This window comes from Mastigoproctus giganteus, chromosome 1, assembly GCF_048544385.1.
Source record: "Mastigoproctus giganteus isolate SK-2022 chromosome 1, ASM4854438v1, whole genome shotgun sequence".
Taxonomy (NCBI): Eukaryota; Metazoa; Arthropoda; class Arachnida; order Uropygi; family Thelyphonidae; genus Mastigoproctus; species Mastigoproctus giganteus.
Genome location: NC_143575.1, coordinates 221836846 through 221862297, shown reverse-complemented (window position 1 = coordinate 221862297; position 25452 = coordinate 221836846). Strand labels below are relative to the sequence as shown.

The window sequence follows — 25452 nt, the reverse complement described above, 5'->3', positions numbered from 1 at the left end:
CCTGTCCAGCTGAGCCTTAAACTTATTTAGGCTATCAACTTCCACGACAAGGGATGGAAGTCTGTTCCACCCACCAACCACCCGCTGGCTAAAGGCAAATTTCCGCACATCTATCCTACATCTGTCTTTCCTCAATTTGAATTTATGCCCTCTCAGGTGATTTTTCTGAGCTAGAGGAAGAATCCCATCAGCATTGAGCATGCTCAAACCATTCAAGGCTTTGTACACCTCTATCAGATCACCCCGCTGGTGCCTAGTTTCCAGACACTGTAATTTGCAAAACTTAAGCCTTTCTTCGTAAGAGAACCCCTTTGTCCCATTCACCAATCTAGTTGCCCTTCTCTGTACTCGTTCCAGCAGCTCTACATCCTTCCTGAAATGAGGCCTCCAGGCCTGTATACAGTACTCTAGGTGTGGCCTGACCATTGCCTTATACAAGGGAATAATCACCTCCTTATCCCTGCTAGAAAAATATATAGGTTTTACAGGCATCACTAAATTGTGAAATGTTTTAGCTCTTAATTCGTGCTTTCCAAAGCATCAGCTTTATTGCATAAAGGCCAGAGGTGCGAACAATGAGTACCAAGGTCTCTCGAGATCAGTTCATTTTATGGAAATTTTCTTCGTTACACAGAAACTATTTTCAATGTAATGACCAAGGGGAAATTAAAACATATTCACTATACAGAAGTTCGTTAAAGAGAGATCCAACTGTATTTTAATTTTTTTCAATATATTTCGCCATCTCCCTCATTTGCATGGATTTAAGAAAGAAGGAAAGAAAGAAAAAGATTACTGAGAAAAAGATTACTATAATAAGAAAAAGGCCTGATTCAAAAATGAAAATAAAAACAGTACAAAAATAGACATGATAAAATAGAGGGTTTAGTGTCAAACAACCCTAACTATAAAATTTCATTTTTGCTCTGAGACAACTTTAGTTTCAATTCATACAAATAATGTATATCATGTCATAGAACTATATCTCTCTAGTACTTTACAAGTTAGCTTAGGCTGTAAGTACATTTCCAGTAAACCAAGAAAATGCCAAATAATGTTTTCTTGGTTAACTACAAAATGATTTTGTAGTTAACATTGTTTGACACTAAACCCTCAAAATATTATAGAATAAAATAAATAAAAAATAAATAAATTTATTTATCCTCTATCTTTACTAACAGCTTATCTATACACACTAAAGTGAGAGCGAAAGTAAAATGAAACAATGTGAACAAAAATATGAACTACTGATAAAATCACATACCTCGAATCCTGCAACTGACTAACAGGATGGTTCCAACTTGTGTTGCAAAAAAAAAAAAACACCACCCCACACAACATAAGAAAAAGTATTAAGGGGGCTCTACTTGAAAAGTTAGGGTAACAGATGTTTTCATAAACTGTGCTTTCTCTGGTAGTGGAATGTCATAAATAGTGAAATGGTACACACAACATTTTTCTGTAACTTCTATTCTTTTCTACAAGATGCTGTACTACAGCAACTTTCCCTTATTGGCGGAATAGTTGGACCCCTTTAAAGGTGGATAAATGAAGTAAATGCAGTGCTGATTTTTGCATGACAAAGGACTCAACCCAAAAGAATTGATAAGCAGCTATGAGCTGTATGTGATTCAACAGTCATATGCAAAAAAACAAGCGGAGGGGGTGCATACACTGCTAACTACAAGGGACAGGCTACAACCTTATAGATGGAAGATGCCTGCTCATTCAGGCCACAGTGCTGAAATTGCTCTTTTACTTTGAAAAAAACATTTAATAGGAAACCTACTTGGCAATAAAGATACAGTTAAATGGTGTACCTGGTTTGATGAGCTATCCCTGAGTTTTATGGTGCACATGACAGCATTGGTGACAAGCTTGTCATATTTAAGTACTTAGCATTAGCAGAGGCATATGATGCAAGAAATCAAGCTTATATAGCATCAGCCAAAAAAACAACAACAACAAAAAAAAAAGCCTTTCCCATTTCACCCATCCATTCACTCCAAATGCTTATCTAGTTCTGCCCTGAACTTATTTAAGTTTTCGACCTCCACTACGACAGATGGTAGCTGTTCCACGTATCAACCAGCCGCTGGCTAAAGGCAACTATCCAGACAACTATTCTACAATTTGCTCAATTTGAATGAATTTATGTCCCCTCAGGTGAGTAATCTGAGCAAGAGGAAGATTCTCATCAGCATCGAGCTTGCTCAAACCATTCAAGGCCATATACATCTCAATTAGATCACCTCGCAGGTGCTTAGTCTCCAGACACTGCAATTTGCAGAACTTAAGTATTTCTTGGTAAGAGAAACCCTATGTTCCACGCACCAATCTCGTTGCCCTTCTCTGTACTCATTCCGGCAACTCTACATCTTTCCTAAACTGAGGCCTCCAGACCTGTAAGCAGTACTCGAGGTGTGGCTTGACCATTACCTTATACAAGGGGACAATCACCTCCTTATCCCTGCTAGAAAAATTCCTATATATCATTGACAAGACACCATGAGCTACTCTTGCAGCCTTTTTGCATTGCTCAGAAAGCTTCATATCTGACTGCACAATTACCCCCAAGTCCTTTTTATTTGCCACTACCCTGAATGCAGTACTACACAGCTGGTATATTTATTCTGGGGTTACTCCTATCCATATGCAGTACTTTACATTTCTCAATGTTAAACTTCAGTTACCACCTCTCAGCCCACCTGCGCAACTTTCCTAGATCCGGTTGCAGTAGCATACTATCATTAATGGTAAGATAAAGTTAATTAATGATAGCATACTATCATTAATTAACTCTGCCAACCTTCATATCATCTGCAAACTTAGACATTAACCCTGATATACCTCATCAATATCACTGATAAATACAGAAAACAACAATGGGCCCAACACCATACCCTGGGGGACTCACTAATAACATTAGTCCACGAAGAGCAGTGTCCAATGATTACAACTCTCTGTGTTCTACCACTCAACCATTCTTTTATACATTGCAGCAACTTGCCCTTAATGCCATACTGCTCCAATTTGTACAGTAGTCTTCCAACAGTATCAAAAGCTTTCCTAAAATCCTCGTATATGATATCAAAATTATTTTTGCATACAGTTCCTTTGGGACCACATCACAGTATCCAATCGAATTGGTCAGACAAGACTTACCCTTAAAAAACCCATTCTGTGTCTGAACTATAACTGCAGCCTTGCCTAGATGATCCTACAGTGCTTCTTTAACCAGCGACTCCATTATTTTCCCTGGAACAGAAGTTAAACTAACAGGTCTGTAATTATTGTGTCACCCTTTGACCCCCCTCTGTAAATTGGGAACACATTTTCACATCTCCAGTCCATGGGAACCTCCCCTGAGTCCAAGATAAAAAATGTGAAAGAAAACTTTCACAATTATTAAGGGTTTGCTTACTTCCTTTGCTGCCTCCTTCAAAATAACTGGAGAGATCCCATCCACCTCAGGTGCCATTTTTTATGTTCAATTTCAACAAATTCTCCTCTACTTTGCTCTCAGTTATTACAAAATCATTTAGCTCCCTGCAACAGTTTGATAAGCTTATGGCTACCACTTCCCTACAGACTTCCTCATGTGTGAATGTAGATGCAAAATAGTCATTTAATTTGTCAGTTAACTCAGCAGGATCATCAACAATAGCTGTCAATATCAAGTGGGCCAATCTAGTAGCTTCCATGATTACTTCCTTGAATGTTTCCCATTTAAAATTTGTTGTTGGTAACATCATCAGTTGATCCCTTGTATAGAATTGTCTGAGACCACTTTAGTCACCTTTACGAAATCAAAAACCCTTCCCTTTACTGCTGCCTAGTGGTTCCTTTATTTGAAGATTCTTAATGCATGAAGAATCACTGTTGATAATCAGATCAAGAGTATTACTCCCTCTAGTTGCCTCTCGAACATGCTGCTGTAGAAAAAAAAATCATCTAATAAATCAACAAAAGCCTTGCTAGTGCACGAGTGACCAACTCACAAGTTCCAGTCAATATCTGTGAAGTTAAAATCCCCCATTATAAGACAATCTAATTTACTGGCCCACTATTTCTCTGTATAGTTGTTCACTGTACTCATCATAGTCATTAGGCCTATAACACACTCCTACTCTCAATTTTGCTTTCCTAGTGCTTATGTCACACCAAACTGACTCAACATTGTACTGTCCATCCATGTCAGCTGGATGCACTTCCTTAGTGATATTGGCTCATCTGTGACTTATTCACAGATGAGCCAATATTACCCCCTGTTGTTGGATTGAATTGAAGCTGGAAGGTCACTGCGCAAGGTTTTGCTTGATACTTCGAAGCTTATTGTTAGGTTGATTTTCCCATGATAACTGCCGCTGGGACACATTTTTCCTGGATTATTTGGTCTATAGTCTTGATGAGGTACTTTCCACTTGATGTCGGATGGTAGGTTAGCCGATTTGGCAGCGATGTCCATTAGTTCATTTCCAGGAACTGCCATATGACCTGGGACCCAACAGAAGTATATGTTTCTCTCAAGTTTTGATAAGATATGCAAAGACATGCTTATTCCTTTCACGACCGGGTGGGTGAGGTTCATGGTGTTTTTTAGTGCTTAAAATGCACTTATATACCACCTCTTTGCTTATTGGAGGCTTAAAGTGTTGAAACCCATGTTTAGTTTCTGGAGCAAAGTTCCCCCCCTCCCCATATCTCTCTTTCAACCCATGCACGGTACTAAGTACTATAGGTTTTGATACCTTTTGTGTTTGGGGTTTTCATAAAAAACAAAAAAAAAAAAAAAAAGTGTTAAGAGCATTACCTCTCCTCCTTTTCTATCCCTTCTGTACACATTATACTCCCCAAATTCCAATTCTGCATTCCTTATCTCTGTGTAACACCACGTCTCTGATATCCCAACAATATCTGCCTTCGATGTCTTCACCAGCACATGAAATTCAAATTCATTTACTGTACTCCTAGTATTGGTGTACATGCACCTATTCTTACTCTTAGTTACCCTAACACAGCCCATGTATTTACTTGTTCCACGATAACTCCCAGCAGTCCTGGAAATCCCCAGCACCTTACTTTCTAGGCTGCTGCTCATTCTAATAGAAGCAGTGCAAGAATCACTTTCACTGATGCCTGCAGCTACTGTTACTCTATTAGTCTGTGAGCCCCTCCTCCAAGCTAGCAGTTTTCCAACTCACCTAACACTGCCTCGATAGCATGAGCAAATATTCTTGCACCATTTCTATTTAAGTGTATCCCATCCCTGTAGAAACAATCTCTCCTGTTATCAAGTACAGACCAGGCTGAGAAAAATCCTACCTAATGAGCCTTGCACAATCTCCCCAGGGCTGACTTGTGCACTTGTCAGGGAGACAGGTATACCTGAATACGACAAGGGCTTCTGTCAAAAAGTAACGCTTTAATGTGCCCAAATTTGTGTTGTTCCACCATTCTGTGATTACACATCTTTTCACAAAAATATCAGTTACCTTACTTTTCAAACAGCTCGCATATTTAATAAAGGATGATACTATTTAAAATATGACTACTATACATTTATACAAAATGTCCTTCACATATGTACAAAATCCTAATTTTAAAAGTGTTCACACACATACTTTTACCATCTCATTATTGGCTTCTTTCAGTTTCCGTTTATACCTTTGTGCCTCTCCTTTCAATTGGTGATTGTGATTTTGCAAGCTAGTTATGAGATGACGCATTTCTCTATTAATCGGGCCTATTAAAAAAAAAATAGCAAAATTTGCAATGATTTAAATAAAAATGAACAGTACTGAGCAATTTCCTATAAAACAAACATACAAGCAAACAAAAATCTCCTACAGCCATGCACACAAACAATATCCATGCAATTAGGAAATGAGTAATTTCATCTCCATCATAACAAAGTTCTTAGATGCATTTCATAACAATGCATAATACATATTAACTTCACTATATCTTCTCATTAGTCTGCCAAATTTTATAAGGATCATAACAAAATTCACCACCCAAATTCCATTTGGATGCACTTAGGGTAATTCAAAATACAAATCTCTGGAATACATTTTTCTCTAATTAGGTAGAGGCTCCTATGAGTTACAGGGCACATGGTTATAGGGCATTTTACTTCAGGAATGTCTGTTAATTTTATATATGAGAATTAGCCTGGCATATAAGTTTGAATATACAGGTCAATTCAAAAAAGAAAAGTAAAGGGGAAAAAAAAAAAAAAAAAAAAGGTATTTATTATCTTTTGCATATACACAGATGGACGGAGAATCTCTGAACAGTTTCCTATTGCCTTTACAGGTGATTAATGTGATCTTCGTGGCAGATGTTAATTTGACAGACCATTTCTTTCCTGACCACTGTAGTATGCTTGTGGATGCCACTGCCTGACTGAGTGTTTCAGTTCAATAATGTCTATTGGCAGTAATGGCACAAACACAATGTCCTTTACACAGCTCCACAAAAAGCTGTGATATGGTGTTAGGTTCAGAGATCTGAATTGGGTGGGAGCATCACCGATCATCTTTGGTACATCATTTCATTCATCACTGAGGTGGTGTGTTGAGATATTTTGACATTTCTATATCAATGTTGAGGTGCACAGTGTTGCTGTAAGTTGAAATCAACAGAATCTTCATAAAGTTGGGGCATAAACAATTTATTCAACATTGCCCAGATAAACATTCCTGTTGATGATATTTTCGATAAATATTTAAAGGTGAAAATGCACAATGGTGGTTGGGGGTTTCACAAGTGAATGGGCTAAACTATCAATATGAAATCTAGTAGCACAGTTCCTAAAAAAATATTTTAAACAAGTTCTGATATTCTGAAAGGAAACAAAGCTGTTGTAACCAATATATAGCAAGGCTTCTGTTTGATTTGATTTTTAATGGCGCATTGGCAGCTAAGGCCATAATGCGGCAAGTCAAATTTAAAATGTTACTAAACATTTTGGTAGCGTAGGCTAACACATCAAGCAATTAAAATTTATGTAAAAAAAGGTATAAAGTAAAAGCATATAAAATATAAAACTCAGATATTTGTATACAAATTAATAGATTGTAAAAAGTTAAAAACGTCAGACATATTGTCTCTGTCACCTATTATCTGACTGAGTGTAAATGGTTAGGCTTCTGTAATTGTGTGTGTGTATGGAGTGAGGAGAACCAACGGCTACAGAATCGGACCTAAAACCGTCTCAAGTATAAATGGAAAAAAGTTGGACCAATACCAAATTTTCATATTCTGCAAGTTTGGTGTTCATTCTATTCACAAGTAATACAAGCATGCTAGACACATACTTTCACTTATATAGAGATTAGCATTAGCAGAGGCATATTATGCAAGATGGCAAGCTAATTTAGCAGCAGCCAAAAAAAACCCCTTTCCATTTCACCCATGGTTAATCACTCGAAAAGTCTGTCCAGTTCTTCCTTGAATTTTTTTAAGCTATCAAACTTCCACAACAACAGATGGAAGTTTGTTCCAGCAATCAACTACCTGCTGGCTAAAGGCAAATTTCTGCACATCTATTCTACAACTGTCTTTCCTGAATTTGAGTTTATGCCCCTTCAGGTTCGTAATCTGAGCAACAGGAAGAATTCCAACAGCATTGAGCCTGTTCAAACCATTCAAGGACTTATACATCTCAATCAGATCACTTTGCAGGTGCCTAGTCTCCAGATGCTACAATTTGCAGAACTTGAGAAGTCTTTTTTGGTAAGAGCACCCCTTTGTTCCCCTCACCAATCTTGTTGCCCTTCTCTACTTATTCTAGCAACTCTGCATCCTTCCTAAAATGAGGCCTCCACACCTGTACACAGTACTCATTATCACTGCTTTATACAAAGGGTTAATCACTAACTTATCCCTGCTAGCAAAATTCCTGTATATCACTGATAAGACCACATGACCTGGTGTGGCAGCCTGTTTGCACTGTCAGAAAAGTTCATATCTGACTGCACAATTACCTCCAAGTCTTTTTCATTCTCCACAATCTTGAGTGTAGTACCACAGTTTGTACATTTCTCTGGGGTTGCTGCGACCCATATGCAGTACTTTGCATTTGTCAATGTTAAACTTCAGTTGCCATTTCTCCACCCCTCTGCCCAAATTTTCTAGATCCTGTTGCAGTAGCATACTGTCATTGTCAACCCTGCCAACGTTTGTGTCAACTGCAAACTTTGACATCAAACCTGATATACCTTCATCAATATCATTAATAAATATACAAAACAACAATGGGCCCAACACTGAACCCTGAGGAATTCCACTAATAATATTGGTCCACAAATGGCAGTGTCCATTGATTACCACTCTGTCTTCTCTGACTCAACCATCCTTTTATCCATTGTAGCAACTTGCCCTTAATGCTATACTGCTCCACTCTGTATAGCAGTCTTCCATGTGCAACAGTATCAAAAGGTTTCTGATAGTGATTATGAAATCAGAATTAGAACCAAAACCTAACCAACAAAAGATTCAAAAAAAATTTAGTGTTAACCTGACTTTTCCTTCAAGTAATGGCTGGTCTTCTGAAACATACTGTCTTTTATACAGGGTGATTCAGGAGGAAAGCTCAACTTCAGGAGCAGATGAAAGTGGTCATTTGAAGGAAACAAAAAAATTGAAACAAATCACAATAGTAATGATTACTGATTCTAAACAGCAATGAGCCATGGCTATTTGAATTTAATAATAAAAAAAAAAAAAAAAAAATGGTTATGAAGTTTAATGGTAAACAATGAGCTGAATTTCTTTCATTTTGATATAAGATGTCAATTTTTAATCTTGAGAGTTACCCGATGAGTTAAATTAATTTCTTGCAAACAAGGCTACACGGTCATAACAGGTGATCAAATTAATAAAGTATACCAGTATTGCTGTATTACTTATAAAACTTATCTCTTTCTAAATAACTACTATTATACCACGTGAGTTTTTTTAAGTTAGTTTATTCAGCCTATTGACTAAATATACAATTAGGTAATGTTTTAGAAACCTTGCCGGAACCCATCAACAGACCATGCTTGGTTGCACTAGAGGACAGAGAAACAAAATGTAACAATTAATTATTGTGTTAATACAAATATCCAGTTATCTATTACTAGTAACTTTTTTATATATACAAATGAAAGGTAAAATAAATAAGATACTGGTTTACCTGTTAACAACATCCTGCTTGCAGAATGCCTAACTCTCCTTCATTCAGACAAGAGGTATGTTAACAGCTTATTTATACCTAATTTGGCCCGGGGCTTTTAATTACTTGGTCAATAGCAGGTCACCTGGTGGGTTATTCTGAAGCCCAGTGCTTCTTTGTTGTTCAAATGTGTCCCAGAGTTGACAGATAGCTAAGCCTCACTCCCAAAAGATTTTCTAAGTTGTGGTTATGCTGATCTTGGATTTGTATGTCGGGGGGGGGGGGATTGTGGTGGAGAGGAAGGGGTGGCTGTTCTTGTTTTTTTTTTTTTTTTGTTTCTGTTTCTTGAGGTCTTCTATTGTCCTTTTAAAGATGTTAAAATATTGTGGATCAAATCCTATACCTTGTTTTCTGTTTATAGAACTGGACCTGAACACTTTTATACAGAATGATTCTTTAAAAATTTCTTCTACAGAATTCTATCCACAATCATCCAATACTGAACACTGATCAGTATCCAACTGACTTCTCCAGGCTCAGAAATTTTGTTAGGCAGAATCAGCATAGCCAACTCACAGATGCCAACTTTGAGTGATTTGAAAAGTCAGCTGGATAGAAAGAGCCATTCAATAATATAGCAATACACTGATATCAAATGTCCCCTTGTTCCCATTCAGGAGAGTCTGAACAAGCTTACAGAACAAGGCACACAGAGATGTTTTAAAACATAAGGTATTTTTAATGTTTATGTTACTGTTAATTCTTTGTAAAATTTATTTTTTATTATTTTTATCATTACAGCCCTTTAAAAGCTACATCAGAAGTTGCAAGAACAACATCTGTAATTTGGCCTTTTATTTTCAAACCAGTCTTAACATATGCATCAGTAATCAACATCCTCTCTTCTAACTTTCTCTTTTCTTCAATTATTCCTCCTGCTTCTACCTTTGGGATAGCCTTCCTTTTCATGTATTTACTGAAAATTACAACTGATAGGAATTTAAGTTGAATGTCAACAAGCATCTCCTTTTATTACAAAAACAGAAAATAACAGGACACAGACCTCTGTTACTATGCAATAATTAACAATTAGATGCAGTGTGATGACCATAAAAATGAAGATTCAGAAGTTTCAATGTGTGCAAACCAAGCTTATCATCATCATCTGCGATAAAAATAAACTAATAGCATTATAGCATAACTAAGCACAATTAATAATACCTTATACAGAATGCAACTAACAATTATGTACTAAGAACAATATCTGGACATATATCTATAAAAAACTATAACAAGTGATTGAAGTGCAATTTCCATATGATTCCTACGGGAATAATACATTATAATATTTGTATACTGCAAGAAATTGTAAGACTAAAATATTGTATATACATTGTATAACTTTGGGATGGAAACTCAGTCAGGGCAATGTCTATTGCTCTGGGTGACTTGGGTGAATCAGCCTGGTGTACCTGATAATGTGTAGAGGGTAGGAGCAACAGAATGCTATGGGAAAAGAGGTGCTATATATGAGAATACAAGATTTTAGATACACTTGGTCGTCGACTTACGACCTATGTGACTTACGACCGGCCGCGACTAGGCGTAGGAACGAAGGTATGTACAGTATCGCTAAATAAAAGATGATAAAAATAAATTATAAAGATGATAAAAAGATTAGAAAGGTTAAAAAATACTGTTAATAAATATATGGCCGACATACGACCAGTCAGTCAGAACAGAAGTCGGTCGTAAGTCGACGACCAACTGTACTTAGAGATTCTGGAGACTTGATTAAAATGTAAAGTAAAGTGTAAAGTTTGTTAGTTGTCTGATGGCACCAGGGGTTTCCCCCCATCTCCGCATTGTGTTCTTCGTGACACAGAACTCTGTGGAGGCCAGAGATTTAAAAAGTGTGTGGGGAGTGTTGTGTGTTTGTTGTAGTGTTATGTTCTGTTGGGCCCCTATTGGGGCAAACCGTTGCCCACACTTTGCCATGAGGAGGCAGGTCAGGCACCCAGTAGATTATTTAAGTATTCTAGCAGGCTCCACCACATAATTTCCAAGGATTTCAGTGGCAAGACCTAAAAAAAAAAAAAAAAAAAAAAGGGGGAGGGGGGGAATTGAACACTGGAAATTGGCTGAAAGAGATTTAGAAGAAAGTGGTAGAATTTTGACATTGATTAGAATTTGGTGGCATTGTTAGGGGTGTACTCGGTCAGTTTAGTGGGGGTGGAAGACTGGACACGATAGAGTAGGCATCCCCAAAGAGGTCAGTGGAGACGAGCCCCATCAGGCAAAGTATGGGGGAGCCAGGGATGGGAGAAGACAGAGACCTGTCTCCTCCCTCCCCTGCCTTGGGATAGGGTTTTAAAGGGAACCAAGTTAGAGTACCCAATTCAGATTGCCAAATGGCGTGTCGGCAGCAAAGCTGCAATATGTCTTCATCAGTGATGGTTGTCATCTCCATGTAGTGTCGAATCTGGTAGGAAGGTAGACTGCCCATCCTGCTCTGGGGGTGGGACATCTTAGCTGGCAGGGCAGTAGTAACCCATCAGGCAAAGGGGTGGAAGAGAGAGACATTTACTTCATTCATAATCTGCATTCTCATTCTACTTGCATTCTGTTTTTATACTTTTTCCCCCATTTTTATATACAGTAATACCCCGACTTACGCTACCCCGACTTACGCGAACTCGGAGTTACGCGGTTCTTGATTTTTTCGTTTGGCAACGCTGCCGCCCACTATCTTCAAGGTCGTTTTTCATATGTTATCGATATACGGTGCGACGGCAGAGAATGAGAGCGAAAGATGAACAAAATTCAACTTTGCTGCTTTTATGTTTTTTATATCAGTGAAGGGGAAACACATTTCACCATAATAACGTAAAAAACCAACACAATTCCAGCTATCGGTATAATCACAAATGCAATTAGATCGAGTTTACTACCAGTTTATAACAGATTTCACTAGCAGAAACGCAACTGGATTTTTATTCTTTTATGGTAGTAACCCCTAGAAATGTGAGGTGTTAATAGTGTATCTCTGCCTTTATGGTGTTGTTTATTCAGTTGCTACATGCGCGCAGCTTTGTTTATGCGTATCAAGCGTGCCTCCTCGTTTTGTAATTGTGCTTTATTCCCTAAAAATGAGTAAAATACTTAAAAGGTGTGAAAAGGAAGCGTCCTGGTGAAGACACTGCAGATTCAGAGAGAAAAAGAAAAGCAATTATCGATAAACAGAGGCGGACTGGATCAAAAATTCTTACCCGGGAAAATTTATAGTGGCCTCATACTATGGTTTATGGCCAAAATCACACCGGCCCACCGGGGTTTCCCCGGCAAGGCTTATGGCCAGTCCGCCTCTGTCGATAGAGAAAAAAATATGAAATTGTGAAACGCTTTGAGCGAAATGAAAGACCATGTGATATTGCACGTGCTACAGGCCTAAATGAAGCAACGGCGAAAAGCACATGACAATTGTAAACTTGACAGGTTGAAAATTGAAAAGGGCTCAATTGTAAAGGGCTTAATTTTAGAAAACATAGACTCCAACGAAGAACGCGTTATAGCTACAAAGCAAGGAATAAAAAAATTATTACCTTGCTACAAAGAAATTCTGCATGAAAAAAAGAAGGCGCTGTGTCGTCAGACGAATTTGTTAGATTTTATGAAGCCATCGACATCGAAATAACTTTTTAACGTAAGTCATTTGTTTTTTTTAATACATATTTTGTATTAATATGTATAAAGAACTGCAATTTTATTAATATTTTTCTTCTAAACTAGTGTTTTTGTTAGTCCTTGGTCCCAATTAAGCAAAATTTATATGTATTTATATGCAAAGTTGTACCCCGACTTACGCGAATTCGACTTACGCGATTTTCGTCGGACCCACCTATCGCGTAACTTCGGGGTATTACTGTATATATATTTTCCCCCTCCCCAAACTCACTCACTCACTCACTCACTCACCAGGGGTGGATGCAATGATATGAATTTAAATACTAATTAAACTATGGTTAGTGTGTACTTAACTGTAGCATTTAGGGTTTGTGTTCTTTTTCTCACACACTTATAATCTCATTCATTTTCTGGCTTTCATTTCATTTGTTCGACTCTTGCTTTCTGCACTGCACTCTCTGGGCACCTCAACTTACTATTATTCTTCAACTGTGGTGCAGGCCTAGCCACAAGTTTTTTGCAGGCCAGGAGAGAATGCAGTGATAGTGTTCGTGTTGTTAGTATATATAAAGTAATGCAAGTTATTATTAACTTTGTATTCTTTCGGCCACATTTGCTCTTCCACTTATACCCATTCACTCTCTTTCTCTCATGATAGGTCATTCTTTCTTTCTTTCAGCAAAACTGCCATTTACGCCCATTTACCATATTTCCTAGTTCACTCAATGCCCAGCCTATTCATTCTGTCTTTCATTCTACATTGCATCCCCCTACTATTAGCTTACTGATATTTTTCAGCTTCCCTGGCTGCCTATACATCTCGCTCCCCTATGTGGTGACAGGTTTCTGTCAGGGCACAGAATACTGCTATCCTGATAGTTTTTAAGTCATTATCTGGGCGTGGTGCGAAACATGGGCAATTTTAACTATTGATTATTGTTTAATTGCTGGGGTGCTGAATTGCCATTCTTTGGATAGGTCTGCGCATTTCGAATACTTTCTGTGTGAAAGATGTAAAGGCTTTATAATTTTCCTCTTCTATGATGAAGCGATGTTCTTCTCCCCTGGGAAGGGGGCCAATCTGTGCTATTAGTTCTGTTCTGGGGATGTCAAATTATACATTCATAATGTGTGCCCAGTCTTCACTCTCACCACAGGTGCAGTTTGGGTCATCAGTCAGCCCTAAGGAGGTTAGTTTCGCCTTTAGGGAGCTGTGACCTGTCAATATAAATGTTGTAAGAAGTCCAGGGACATACCACTTAGGTGGCTTTGGGCTAACCATTGCCACCTGTGGCAGAAACCTTTTGGTAACCAGACCTCTTGTTTTCTGTTCCCACTTTGTTTGCCATAGCTCATGGAGCTTTGTGGCTATTCTTTTTCTTTAAGCATTGAAGGTGTTGCTTGTATCAAGGGCTATCCCCAGAAATTCTGTGGGTATGCCCTTTTTAAGTCTATAATACAAGCCTCTTTTGGCTACTTCCAGGTGAAGTGGGAGAGCTCCAGCCAGCAACTGTAGCGCAGGTGTGCTTACTGTGCGATATGCTCTGGTAATAGTGAGAAGTATTGTCCTTCGTATCGATTCTAATCTATTCCTATTACTTACTAACGACGAGCAGGTGAACCACTCACCGGCTCCATAGGTGATAACAGGTTGGAACATTGCATGGTATATGATGGCCAGGATCTTTCTTTTGAGGCCCAGTCTGCTTGACTGATCCTGGCAATCATACCTGCATAATTTCTCACTTTCTTCGGGAAGTAGGTCAAATGGGGGTAAAAAGTTAATTTTGAATTGAAGATTACTCCAAGATATTTCAGTTCTGTTACCATTTTTATAGTGGGTGTGTTAATTTTGATTTGTGGATGTCTTCTTATGTCCAAATTGCCCTTTGGAAGTATTTGTTTGGTTTTTTCAGGTGATATTTTAAGCATGTCCTGCAGCTGCAAAATAGCAGCATTTGATCTTTGCTCTATAATAACTCACATGTTACCTTTTACAAGGAAAATCATGTCATCTGCAAAGGCCAGGCTTTCCACAGGGTCCAGATCCAAGGCCAAAAATTCATACAGAACAATGTAGTAGTTGTAGTAGTAGTAGTGGCATGTGATGCAAGAAAGCAAGTGTATGAGCTTATGCAGCATCAGACAAAAAAAAAAAAAAAAAAATCACACCATTCCCTCCAAATGCCTGTCCAGTTCCTCCTTAAATTTATTCAACCTATCAACTTCCACAACGACAGATGGAAGTTTGTTCCAGCAATTAATCACCTGCTGGCCAAAGGCAAATTTCCGCACATCTATTCTACATCTGTCTTTTCTTAATTTGAATTTATGCCCCCTTAGGTTCATAATCTGAACAAGTGGAAGCATCCCATTAGAATTCAGCGTGCTCAACCCATTCAAGGCCTTATACACTTCAATCAGATCACCGCGCGGGTGCCTAGTCTCCAACCACTGCAATTTGCAGAACTTAAGCCTCTCTTGGTAAGAGGATCCCTTCATTCCCTTTACCAATCTTGTTACCCTTCTCTGTACACGCTCAAGTAAATCTACATCCTTCCTAAAATGAGGCCTCCAGACCTGTACGCAGTACTCAAGGCGTGGCCTGACCATTGCCTTATACAGAGGGATAATCACCTCCTTTTCCCTGCTAGCAAAATTCCTATATATCATTGACAAAACCCCATGACCTGCCCTGGCAGCCTGTCTGCATTGCTCAGAAAACTTCATATCTGACTGCACAATTACTCCCAGGTCTTTTTCATTTTCTACCACCTTAAGTGTAGTACCACACAGTTGGTACGTTTCTCTGGAGTTACTTCTACCCATATGCAGTACTTTGCATTTGTCAAGGTTAAACTTCAGTTGCCACTTCTTAGCCCATCTGCCCAAATTATCCAGATCCTGTTGCAGTAGCACACTGCCATTACTGTCATTAACAACCTTGCCAACCTTTGTATCATCTGCAAACTTCGACATTAAGCCTGATATATCTTCATCAATATCATTGATAAATATACAAAACAACAGTGGACCTAACACTGAAACCCTGCGGGACTCCACTAATAACATTAGTCCTCTGTATTCTCCCACTTAACCATCCTTTTATCCATTGTAGCAACTTACCCTTAATACCATTCTGCTCCAATTTGTACAATAGTCTTCCATGCGCAACAGTGTCAAAAGATTTCCTGAAATACAAATATATGATATCAAAATTATATTTTGTATCCAGTTTCTTTGTAACCACATCATAATATCCTATCAAATTTGTCAGACAAGACTTTCCCTTAACAAACCCATGCTGTGTCTAAATTATTGCTGCAGTCTTGTCTAGATGATCCTGCAATGCATCTTTAACCAGTGACTCCATTATTTTACCCGGAACAGAAGTTAAACTAACTGGTCTGTAATTACTCGTGTCACCCTTCGATCCCCCTTTGTGAATTGGGGATACATTTGCATATCTCCAGTCCGTGGGAACCTCCCCTGAGTCCAAGGATGCCCTCATAATTATGGCTAAGGGTTTGCTTAGTTGCTTTGCCGCCTCCTTTAATATAACTGGATAGAACCCATCCAACCCAGGTGCTTTTCTTATGTTTAACTTCAACAATTTCTCCTCCACTTTGCTTTCAGTTATTCCAAAATCATTAAGTATCCTGCTACAATTTGATAACCTTCTGCCATTTTCAAACCTTAATAATTCCTCATGTGTGAATGTAGATGCAAAATACTCATTCAATTTGTTTGCTATCTGAGCAGGATCGTCAACAGTCGAACCATCGATGTCAAGTGGACCAATCAGATTCATCCCCTTCCTTTTAGAGTTTATATAAGAAAAGAAATCCTTGCTGTTTTTCTTAGCATCTTTTGCCAAGGATTTCTCGTAATCTGCCTTCGCCTGCCTAACCTCCTTTGTCACCTGATTACAGCCTATCTTATATCTGCCGTAGGCTTCTGAGTCGCTTGATAATTTATATGCATCCCATGCATTTTTCTTCTCTGTCACGAGTCTCATTAGTTCATTAGATAACCATTTAGGCCTAAACCTTGAACAATATTTCTTAATAGGTATGAAACATTTAGTAGCTTCCACGATTAATTCCTTGAATGCGTCCCACTTAGAATTTACTGTTGGTAACATCGTCAATTGGTCCCACTGTACAGAATTTAAAAACTTTCGGAGACCACTGTACTCACCTTTACGGAAGCAAAAACCCTTTCCTTTACCCCTGATGTTCCAGAAGAAAGGGCCAAGGATTGAACCCTGTGGGCAGCCTCATTTCACAGGGTGTGTCAATTCAATTCCTGGAACCTCGTGCACACTGAAACACTTCTGTCTGTAAGGTAGCTGTTTATTACCTTATATAAGTTTTGTGGGGCATTTGCCTGGCAGAGTCTCCTAAGGACACTAGGCCACCAGAGTGAGTCAAATGCCCCAGCAAAGTCAATAGAGATTGCCAGCATATATTTCTCCTCTGAGTTTTTAACTGTTGTCAGTTAAAATGGAGGGTGGTACATGGCATCCTCCGTAGAGTTGCCCTGCTTAAAACCATACTGATTGTTGCAACGTAAACCTCCTTCCGTGTAGTATTGAGCTAATCTACTATATATTAGTCTTTCATATATTTTCCCTAGTACAGGGAGTAGGGCTATTGGTCTACATGATTTCGGATCAGTAGGGGGTTTCTTGGGGTTTTTGAGAATTAATATTAACACAGCTTTTTTCAATATTTTTTGGAATATACCTTCTGTCATACAGTTATTATATAGTGCTATTAATTTGTGTAGTGCTATTTCTCCTAATTTTTTGATAATCTTAACCTCTAAGAGATCAAAACCTGGGAATTTATTGTTTTTGGTTTTAGATAGTGCTATTTCTAAGTCTTATACAGTAAACAGAGGTTCAATACTGACATTGTCATATTCAGTGTTTTCTTTTATAATGTCTAGCTGGGTGGGGGAATGATCCCTGGTTTCAGTCTGAATAATACTGCCTAGTATTATTTACAGAATCTGCCCAACACAGGGCTGGGGTTCAATCTGGTTTGACAGTAGTTTCCAAGACACCCTCTTGGTAGCTTGTTGGTCACTATTCTGTAGACAACTCCCCAAGGGTTATTGTTTCCAGTAGTTCCCACCAAGTGCCTCCAGCATTCCTTTTTCTTATCTCTTATGATGCAATCTGTTCCATGCAAGATGGAAAAGGTCCGGGGTTAGATCTGGTTGAGGTTTCAGTCCTCAAAAGGATTTGGAAGTTGAGGCCACGGCTTATCACCAACATCATAAACTCCTGTCTGAACATGCTTCCCAGAACCATGAAGCTGGCAAACTTAAAAATTTCGCTAAAATCTCCGAACAAACCTGTGGAAGCACAAACATCGTATCACCCCAATCACTCTTCTCCCCGTTTTAGGGAAAGTACTAGAGAAGCTAACTGTGTCAAGATTTAAAAATTATTACACTCCCAGAAACTTATCTGTTCCTTTTCAATTTTGTTTTGTTAAGGGCAGGTGTACTACGGACACAATCAGTGAGGCAATAAATATCGTTTCTGCTTCAAATTTTAAATACGTCCTGGGTCTTTACATGGACTTCAAAGGGGCCTTTGACACCATGTGGTGGCAAAGTGTCCTGGTGAGGTTCCGGAAGGCCAGGGCCTCAGCTCCTTTGTACCGGTTGGCTACAGATTATTTCAACAACAGAAACCTTGTTGTCTTCTTGGGCATTTGCTCGGTCATGAGACCGGTTACTCGTGGTTGCCCTCAAGGATCCGTACTTGGTCCAATATGTTGGAATGTGGTCCTTGATGGGTGGCTAGCTTCTGATCATGGTGAAGTCCATAAGATTGCCCACACAGATGACCTGTCCCTTTTGTTTATGGGAAACTCAAGATTAGAGCTAGAGCAAAAATCGAATAACATCTTGGACGACCTTAACTCATGGTGCAATGTGTACAAACTAGTTATTTCGGTTCCCAAAATGAAACAGCTTCTTCTTAAGGGCAACTTAAATCTAAACAAACCACCTGTTGTTAAACTTAATAATCAAAGCATCAAACTAGAAAGAACATACAAATATCTTGGAGTAATGTTTGAACATAAACTCTCTTTCATTTAACATGTAAAGTATATTTTGAAGAAGATTAAGACTTTAACAGGGAAAATACTTAAAATTAGTAAAAACGTTTGGGGTATAAAATCAAAATGGGGTAGAAAATGCATTGTAAACATTAAAGCTATACTATAAAAGTTTATTTTTGCCTATCATATGCTATGCGGCAGGTGCATGGGGCTTTAGGGTGGTTAATAGCATGGTGAAAATATATCTTATTCAATCTCAGCGTTTTTTCCTTCTTGCCACGTCCACAGCATGTAGAACTGTTTCTACTGTTGCTCTGCAGGTTCTGAATGGGCAAATACCTATTTACTATGAAATAATACTGAAGTATCTATTATATCATCGAAGAAGGGTTTCCCTCAGTTAATATTAGTAACTATACATTGAACATGGATTTATCTGAAAAGGAGGATGTTGCTAGATTAAGATCTGAGTTTATGAGAAACTGGCAATTAGAATGGAATGCTGCTCTTTTGGGCAGGGTTATGCATAGTTTTATTCCTAATGTTTTTGAATACATTAAGCAGTTAAAATGATTTTGTCCCAGCTTAAATGTCACATTTATGATTACAGGTCATGGGAGTATAAACTCCAAATTAAATGCACTTGGATTGTCTGCATTGCCACTCTGCCCTTGTGGAGCTGTTCAGATGGTCAATCATTTAATCCTAGAATGTAACCGCTATTTAGATGTTAGAAATCAGCTTCAGATTTTGACAAATGTATATAGTCCCACTGATTTTCCACGGTTGGTGAAAACAAGGGAGAATTTCTTGTATTTCTCCGATTTTGCTGATAGTGTGTTTAGGAGATGAAAATGCATTGTAAATGTTAATCCTTAATGAGGTGTTACATCAAAGAGTTTATAAGGTTTTCTTGGCCCTGAGTTTCACTGAGTCTTTTATTGTAAGTTGTTCATAAGAACTGTTGTTGAAAATTTAAATCTTGTATTTATGAGAGGTTAATGGCTATGTCTTGCAGGAAAATAAGCCCTGTTAATGATATACATTATATGTATCGAATTTTAATGACTATGTACAAGAGCAAAAGGTACTGACTTTCAGGAAACTTCGTTCTAGAAGATAGCGTGAATTACACTGTTTTCTTGCTGTTGATATATATATATATATATATATATATATATATATATTTTTTTTTTTTTTTTCCCTTCTTTTGAAGACATATGGCTGTTAATGTTATTTTCTGTCTACAGGTTGTAGACTTGTATATAATTTTCATTGATACTGTTTTGTTGCTAGCCTTGCAGCTCTGTTCAAATATGTCTATAAGTATCTTTAGATTAGAGTTTAAATGTAATAGAATATAGTTCACTATACACTATTTCTTTTTACTATTGTAAACTTTTCTCTTCTATTTCAGGGGATGTCTTTCTTCTTCTCCTTATCTTCTATCCAACTTTCCCTTCCCTTTCCTTCCAATCCAATCCCCATACTTCTCACCACTTCCTTTCCCCAAACACCCTGGGGCTCCCAGGCTTGCCTGATAGCCCCAGTAAGTGTCTGTGGCAATGAAGTTCTCCCTGGCGTGCCTCCTCGTGGGCAAGGTTGGGAGTCAGGGGGCAGGGGACCAGGTGTCCCCTGCCCCTGGCTGCGAAGTCGCCAGCTGCCGACACTCAACACAACACCACACGTACTTACACGCACTTGTCGGCCTTGGCATTTTGCCTTTTCAGATGCTACAGCAGTATATAGGGGAAACCCTGGAGACCGCAATTAAAACAAACACACCTTGACCTTGTCTCTTATGAGGACTGTGTACTGATTCCTGCGAGTTCTATAAGAATCTCTCAGTGCAGCCACCTCATTTTGCAGTCAAGATGGTCTGGCTCTGAAAATTTCTCCGTCTGGTGCACCCTTCTCCTGAGTATAGTCAGTTTAGGCACCACCAAGGGACTGCCTGCTTCCTCGGCTTTTTCTGTGGCATACACAGGTTTGCTGTTTTTGTTAAAATGTTTATCATAGTCAGTGCTTGTTTGTCTGAGCTACAGCTGTCTGATCTAGACCATTCGTTTTCCTATTTTTTGCAACTCAGCTGCTGTATGTTCTGCGAAAATCTACCAGTTTGCCTTTTTAAGGTTATACCTTTTGATATCCAACAAGGAGTGTTGGGTTATTTGTAATTGCCTGTTTAGTTTGAAGGCTCTATGATCTGATGTGGTCCAGGCTGGCTGGACACACCAGTCTGTAATTTTATAGGCTATTGAATTGGTGGCAACAGTGATATCAATGTCACTCTCCCACATGGTACTGCTAAAAGTTCGTAAGTTATTAGGTTGATTTATCACTTGAAAGGGTGAGGTGGCTATAAAATCTGACAATACATGGCCATTGTGTGTGCCTGCTCTGTCTTCCGGTTAGCCTTATGTAGACGTAAGGCTATGCCATAAGGCTAAACGGCAGACATCAGTACACACTATGATATTTACTGTAGGTGTTGGTCTGTGACTGCTTGTAAATATTCTATTATAGGATTTATATCTTCACCAGGTCTGGAATAAAGTGAGATAACATAGAACTGTCCCACAGCTCTAGTAATATGAGCACACGCTGCTGGTGGGGAGCAGAGGTGACACCAGAGGTGTATTCTACAATTTTGTAGTTTCTTGGGTATCCTTGAACCTTACTCATATGCATACATGGTTCTTGGAGTACCAAGATGTCTATGTTATTTTCTTCTAATTTGAGCTTGATCTGATCTACAACAGCTCTTGCTCTTGGAGCATTCAATTGGACAAGATTTAGAGCCCTAGTCAAGTTTATATTTTCAATGTGGCCCATGATTGTATAAGTGTTACCATTTTTTTTTATAGCAGGGGCATTTGTCATCCCTGATGCTGTGTGTATAGTCAGTCAGCCGTGCTGCCTTGTAGGTAGCACATTTTGGCTGCTGAGACTTATTTTTGCAACTTTTGTAATCATGTCCAGTGACCACAGACAGGTTATTTTTGACTACAATCCCTGGCAGTATGACCATACTTATGACATTTAAAACATTTTTGTATGGGAAAATGTTCCCCGAATCTATTGGCTGGTCCAGCCTTCCATATTATAGGTGTAATTTCCGCTATTATGTTAAATAATCCATTTATTTTGCTTTTGGTTCCTATTTTTCGAAGGAATTCAGCAGCAAATTCATCTATTGTCAATTACACTACTGAAGTTTTTATAATATATACAGGGTGATTCACTACCAGTGTGACAAACTTGCAGGAGGTGTAGGGGGCACAAAGACGAATCGGAATCACATAGCATTGCAGGGTCCGAAATGCCTTTGTCATGCGGCAGAGGACGCTGAACGGGAGGTCGCGTGAACAGCGATCCTGCTGGAAGTCAGCATTTGCGAACCGGTTCCTGAGGCAGTAGGATGGACGAGTATTCAAACGTTGAACTGGCCGACATGCATCTCGCGTATGGAGCTGCGGACTGTAACGGGCGCGTCGCTCTGTGCTTGTACCAGGAACGTTTCCCGCACAGGCGTGCTCCTCATCATACGATTTTCGCAAGTGTGCACAGAAGGTTACGTGGGATTGGTTGTTTCACGAGAGGTACCATGAATCGAGAGCGAACGACAAGGACGCCAGACAATGAGGACAATGTCCTACGTCTTGCAGAAGGCAATCCGAGTATGAGTACTCGAGTGATAGGCCAATGATTGGGTATTTCTCAATCCACTGTATGGAGGATACTGTCAACAAACCAAATGAGTTCATACCATCTGCAACGCGTCCAATCATTGGAGCCTGCGGATTATCCACTCCGGAGGACTTTTGCTACTTGGTTTCTTCAACAGAAACGGTTCGCAAATGCTGACTTCCAGCAGGATCGCTGTTCACGCGACCTCCCATTCAACGTCCTCTGCCACATGACAAAGGCATTTCGGACCCTGCAATGCTATGTGATTCCGATTCGTCTTTGTGCCCCTACACCTCCTGCAAGTGTGTTGCACTGGTAGTGAATCACTCTGTATATCCATCATTAGGTCTTTTTCTAATATTGCCTCTGGTACATCAAAAATTAAGATGAGGATTTTTTCCTTTTGGCTTTTCTGTTTTAAGCCCAAGTTTTGTGACTTCAGGTATTGCTTCCACCTTTTTTAAATCCTCTTTATTTGCTACTTCCAGTAGTACCCCATTTTCTTTCACTTTTCTCATACTGTTTATTTTTATGTCCTTTAAGTAGGGCTTTAGTTGTGTCATCACTTTTCTTTGACAGTCTCACTAGATTTGTGGGCTGAGTAAGGCATTGCTTTTAGTATGACAATGTTTGTCTCTCTATTTCTGGGTGTTTGCTTTGTCTTGTTAACCTCTTTTGGCTATGTAGCCACTGTTTTATTTACCCTTGCTACTTGGGCATAACTTAATGTGTTGATCTCTTTATAATTAATTTTTTCTTCTGTCACAGTTTCCACTTTGGAAACTGTGACAGAAGCAGAGAGTCATAGTCAACTGCTGGACATTCTTGGAGCAGAGAGTCATAGAGTTGAAAACTGTTTTCAACTCTATGACTCTCTGTTCCAAGACTGTCCAGCAGTTGACTATCTGTAGTCTTGTTGCAGACGTTATTCTATTTGTTTGCTTGTGAAGGAAGTCTTCTAAGTAAAGTTTTAACTCTTTAATTTGTTTGATTGGGTCTTGAATCTGATTAATAGTTTCAAACCTTATTTCCTCTTCTGTTTTGTTCTCTGTATGTTCATTTCTATCTTTTTCTTTGTACTCTATTTTCTATTTGATTTATCCTTTTTTTGCCCTTTTCATACCAAGGGGGCCTGAGGGACATGCTTCAGTGTCTTTGTTATTTATTTCCTCATTATTGTGTGTGTGTGTGTGGTGGGGGGGGTTCCTTTCCTTAAAACTCTGATATCTGAGTCTGGGATATTCTCTATATTTAAGTCAGGGTTGTCTCCTGGTTTCTGCATTTTTTCGCCCATATTTAAGTCCTTTTTTAGTCATTCTGCCCACATATCGTTTCTTCCGTTGGGAGAAATAATTTGACGTGTCTGTTCAAAATTAGACCTGTTATAACCCAAGTAATGGGATTTCCTGGTTTTGGCGGGAAAATCGTCTTGAACAAAGGAAACTCTTAAAAACTAAAAATATCTTAAATCTATTACTAGATCTAAGTTCCCTATTAACAATAACCTTGATATAACTAGTTTTCTGTCTAATATAGTTAAGAATTTTGGGCCCTTGAGGCATATGCAAGTCAAGGGTTCTGACAGTGCTATAGTGATCGCACAATGCAGAAATACTCTCAAAAACATGTATGAACTATCAAGAACAAAAAACTCTTACCTCAAATAAATTACTTCTCTTCATCTATGGTTATCTTAAGAATCAAGAGATCCATGTCAAGTGCTTGAACAAAATACACAATACAGCCAAGTCATCCTATGATCACAGTCCGTTGTCTACATCAAGTGGAGCATCGTGCAGATGCGACTGTTCACCTCTGCAACCACAGCGCCCTCCTCTTGATTAATATGGTGGGACATCAGTGCTTTGACAAAGATCTAAATGTCCTTTCTAGAGAAGCCAACCATGGGTGTGTTTTGAATGGGCACAGACATGGCAGGTGAAAGGGGAAATTTGTGTGCATGAGAGAGAGAACTCTTGTGGTGGGCAGTTCGAAAGCTGTGGAATGTAGAATATTACCTGAGTTTCAATCAAATGAGGATGAACTCAGATTTAGTGTGCATTTTTTGGAATGATGATAGAATCCCAAAAATATTCACATTGCGAACTAAACAATTAATTCAGTGAAATTAACACAACACACGCTAGATGTTAAGGTTACAAATCCTTTCTTCAGAATTCAATAAACTAAATTAATTTTTTAATTCATCTGAAGTTTTTATTCATTCTAATATATTGTTAAATATCTAAATTTTAATATTTAATTGTCATTAAGTCAAATTTTAAATAAAACCACATAACTGCTTCAAAATCTGTCTAATTTGTAAGAAATATGCACTATATTGCCAAAGTGACACCCCTGGATTTAAGAAAAATGAATAACACCTGCAATCCATTTGCTAGCAAGAAATATAAAGCCAAATGCATTCAACTGTACTAGAAGCAAGCAGACCAATGCAGTAGATGGAGCAAGCCTTTGTGACTTTCAATGGGGCAGTCAGCATAGTACACTATAATAGCAATCAATCTCTTCATGCCATCGCAGCAAAACTGCAACACCTAGATCAGTGGTGTCCAATCTGTGGCCCTTGGGCCAGATTCGGCCTGCGCGGAAAGTCAACTAAAACAGCATTGATCACAACTGCGTGTACAGTCATATGTATGCTAAATACAGTTGTGTATTTCGATATAGTTTGTTCATTGCATTGAATTAATTATTAATTTGTATTCAATTAAAAAAAAAAAATCATTCTTAAAAATGTTCCAAAAGGGGAAAATCGATCGAGTGTCGTGTTTTTGATCCAAGGTAGACTGAAGACTATTTCTTCATTGA

At 38.6% G+C, this 25452-nt stretch overlaps 1 protein-coding gene across 6 annotated transcripts in view; it reads right to left on the bottom strand.

Annotated features, from left to right (window-relative positions):
• Nucleotides 1-25452, bottom strand: part of Bre1 (E3 ubiquitin-protein ligase Bre1) — a 415493-nt gene that overhangs the window by 177870 nt on the left and 212171 nt on the right. For 5 of the 6 annotated variants that reach the window (XM_090376128.1, XM_090376101.1, XM_090376124.1 and 2 more), the window contains one exon: nt 5625-5746. In XM_090376128.1, the coding sequence (XP_090232254.1) occupies nt 5625-5746 (122 nt within the window). The remainder of the gene's footprint in view (nt 1-5624; nt 5747-25452) is intronic. The other variant, XM_090376118.1, reaches the window with a different exon arrangement.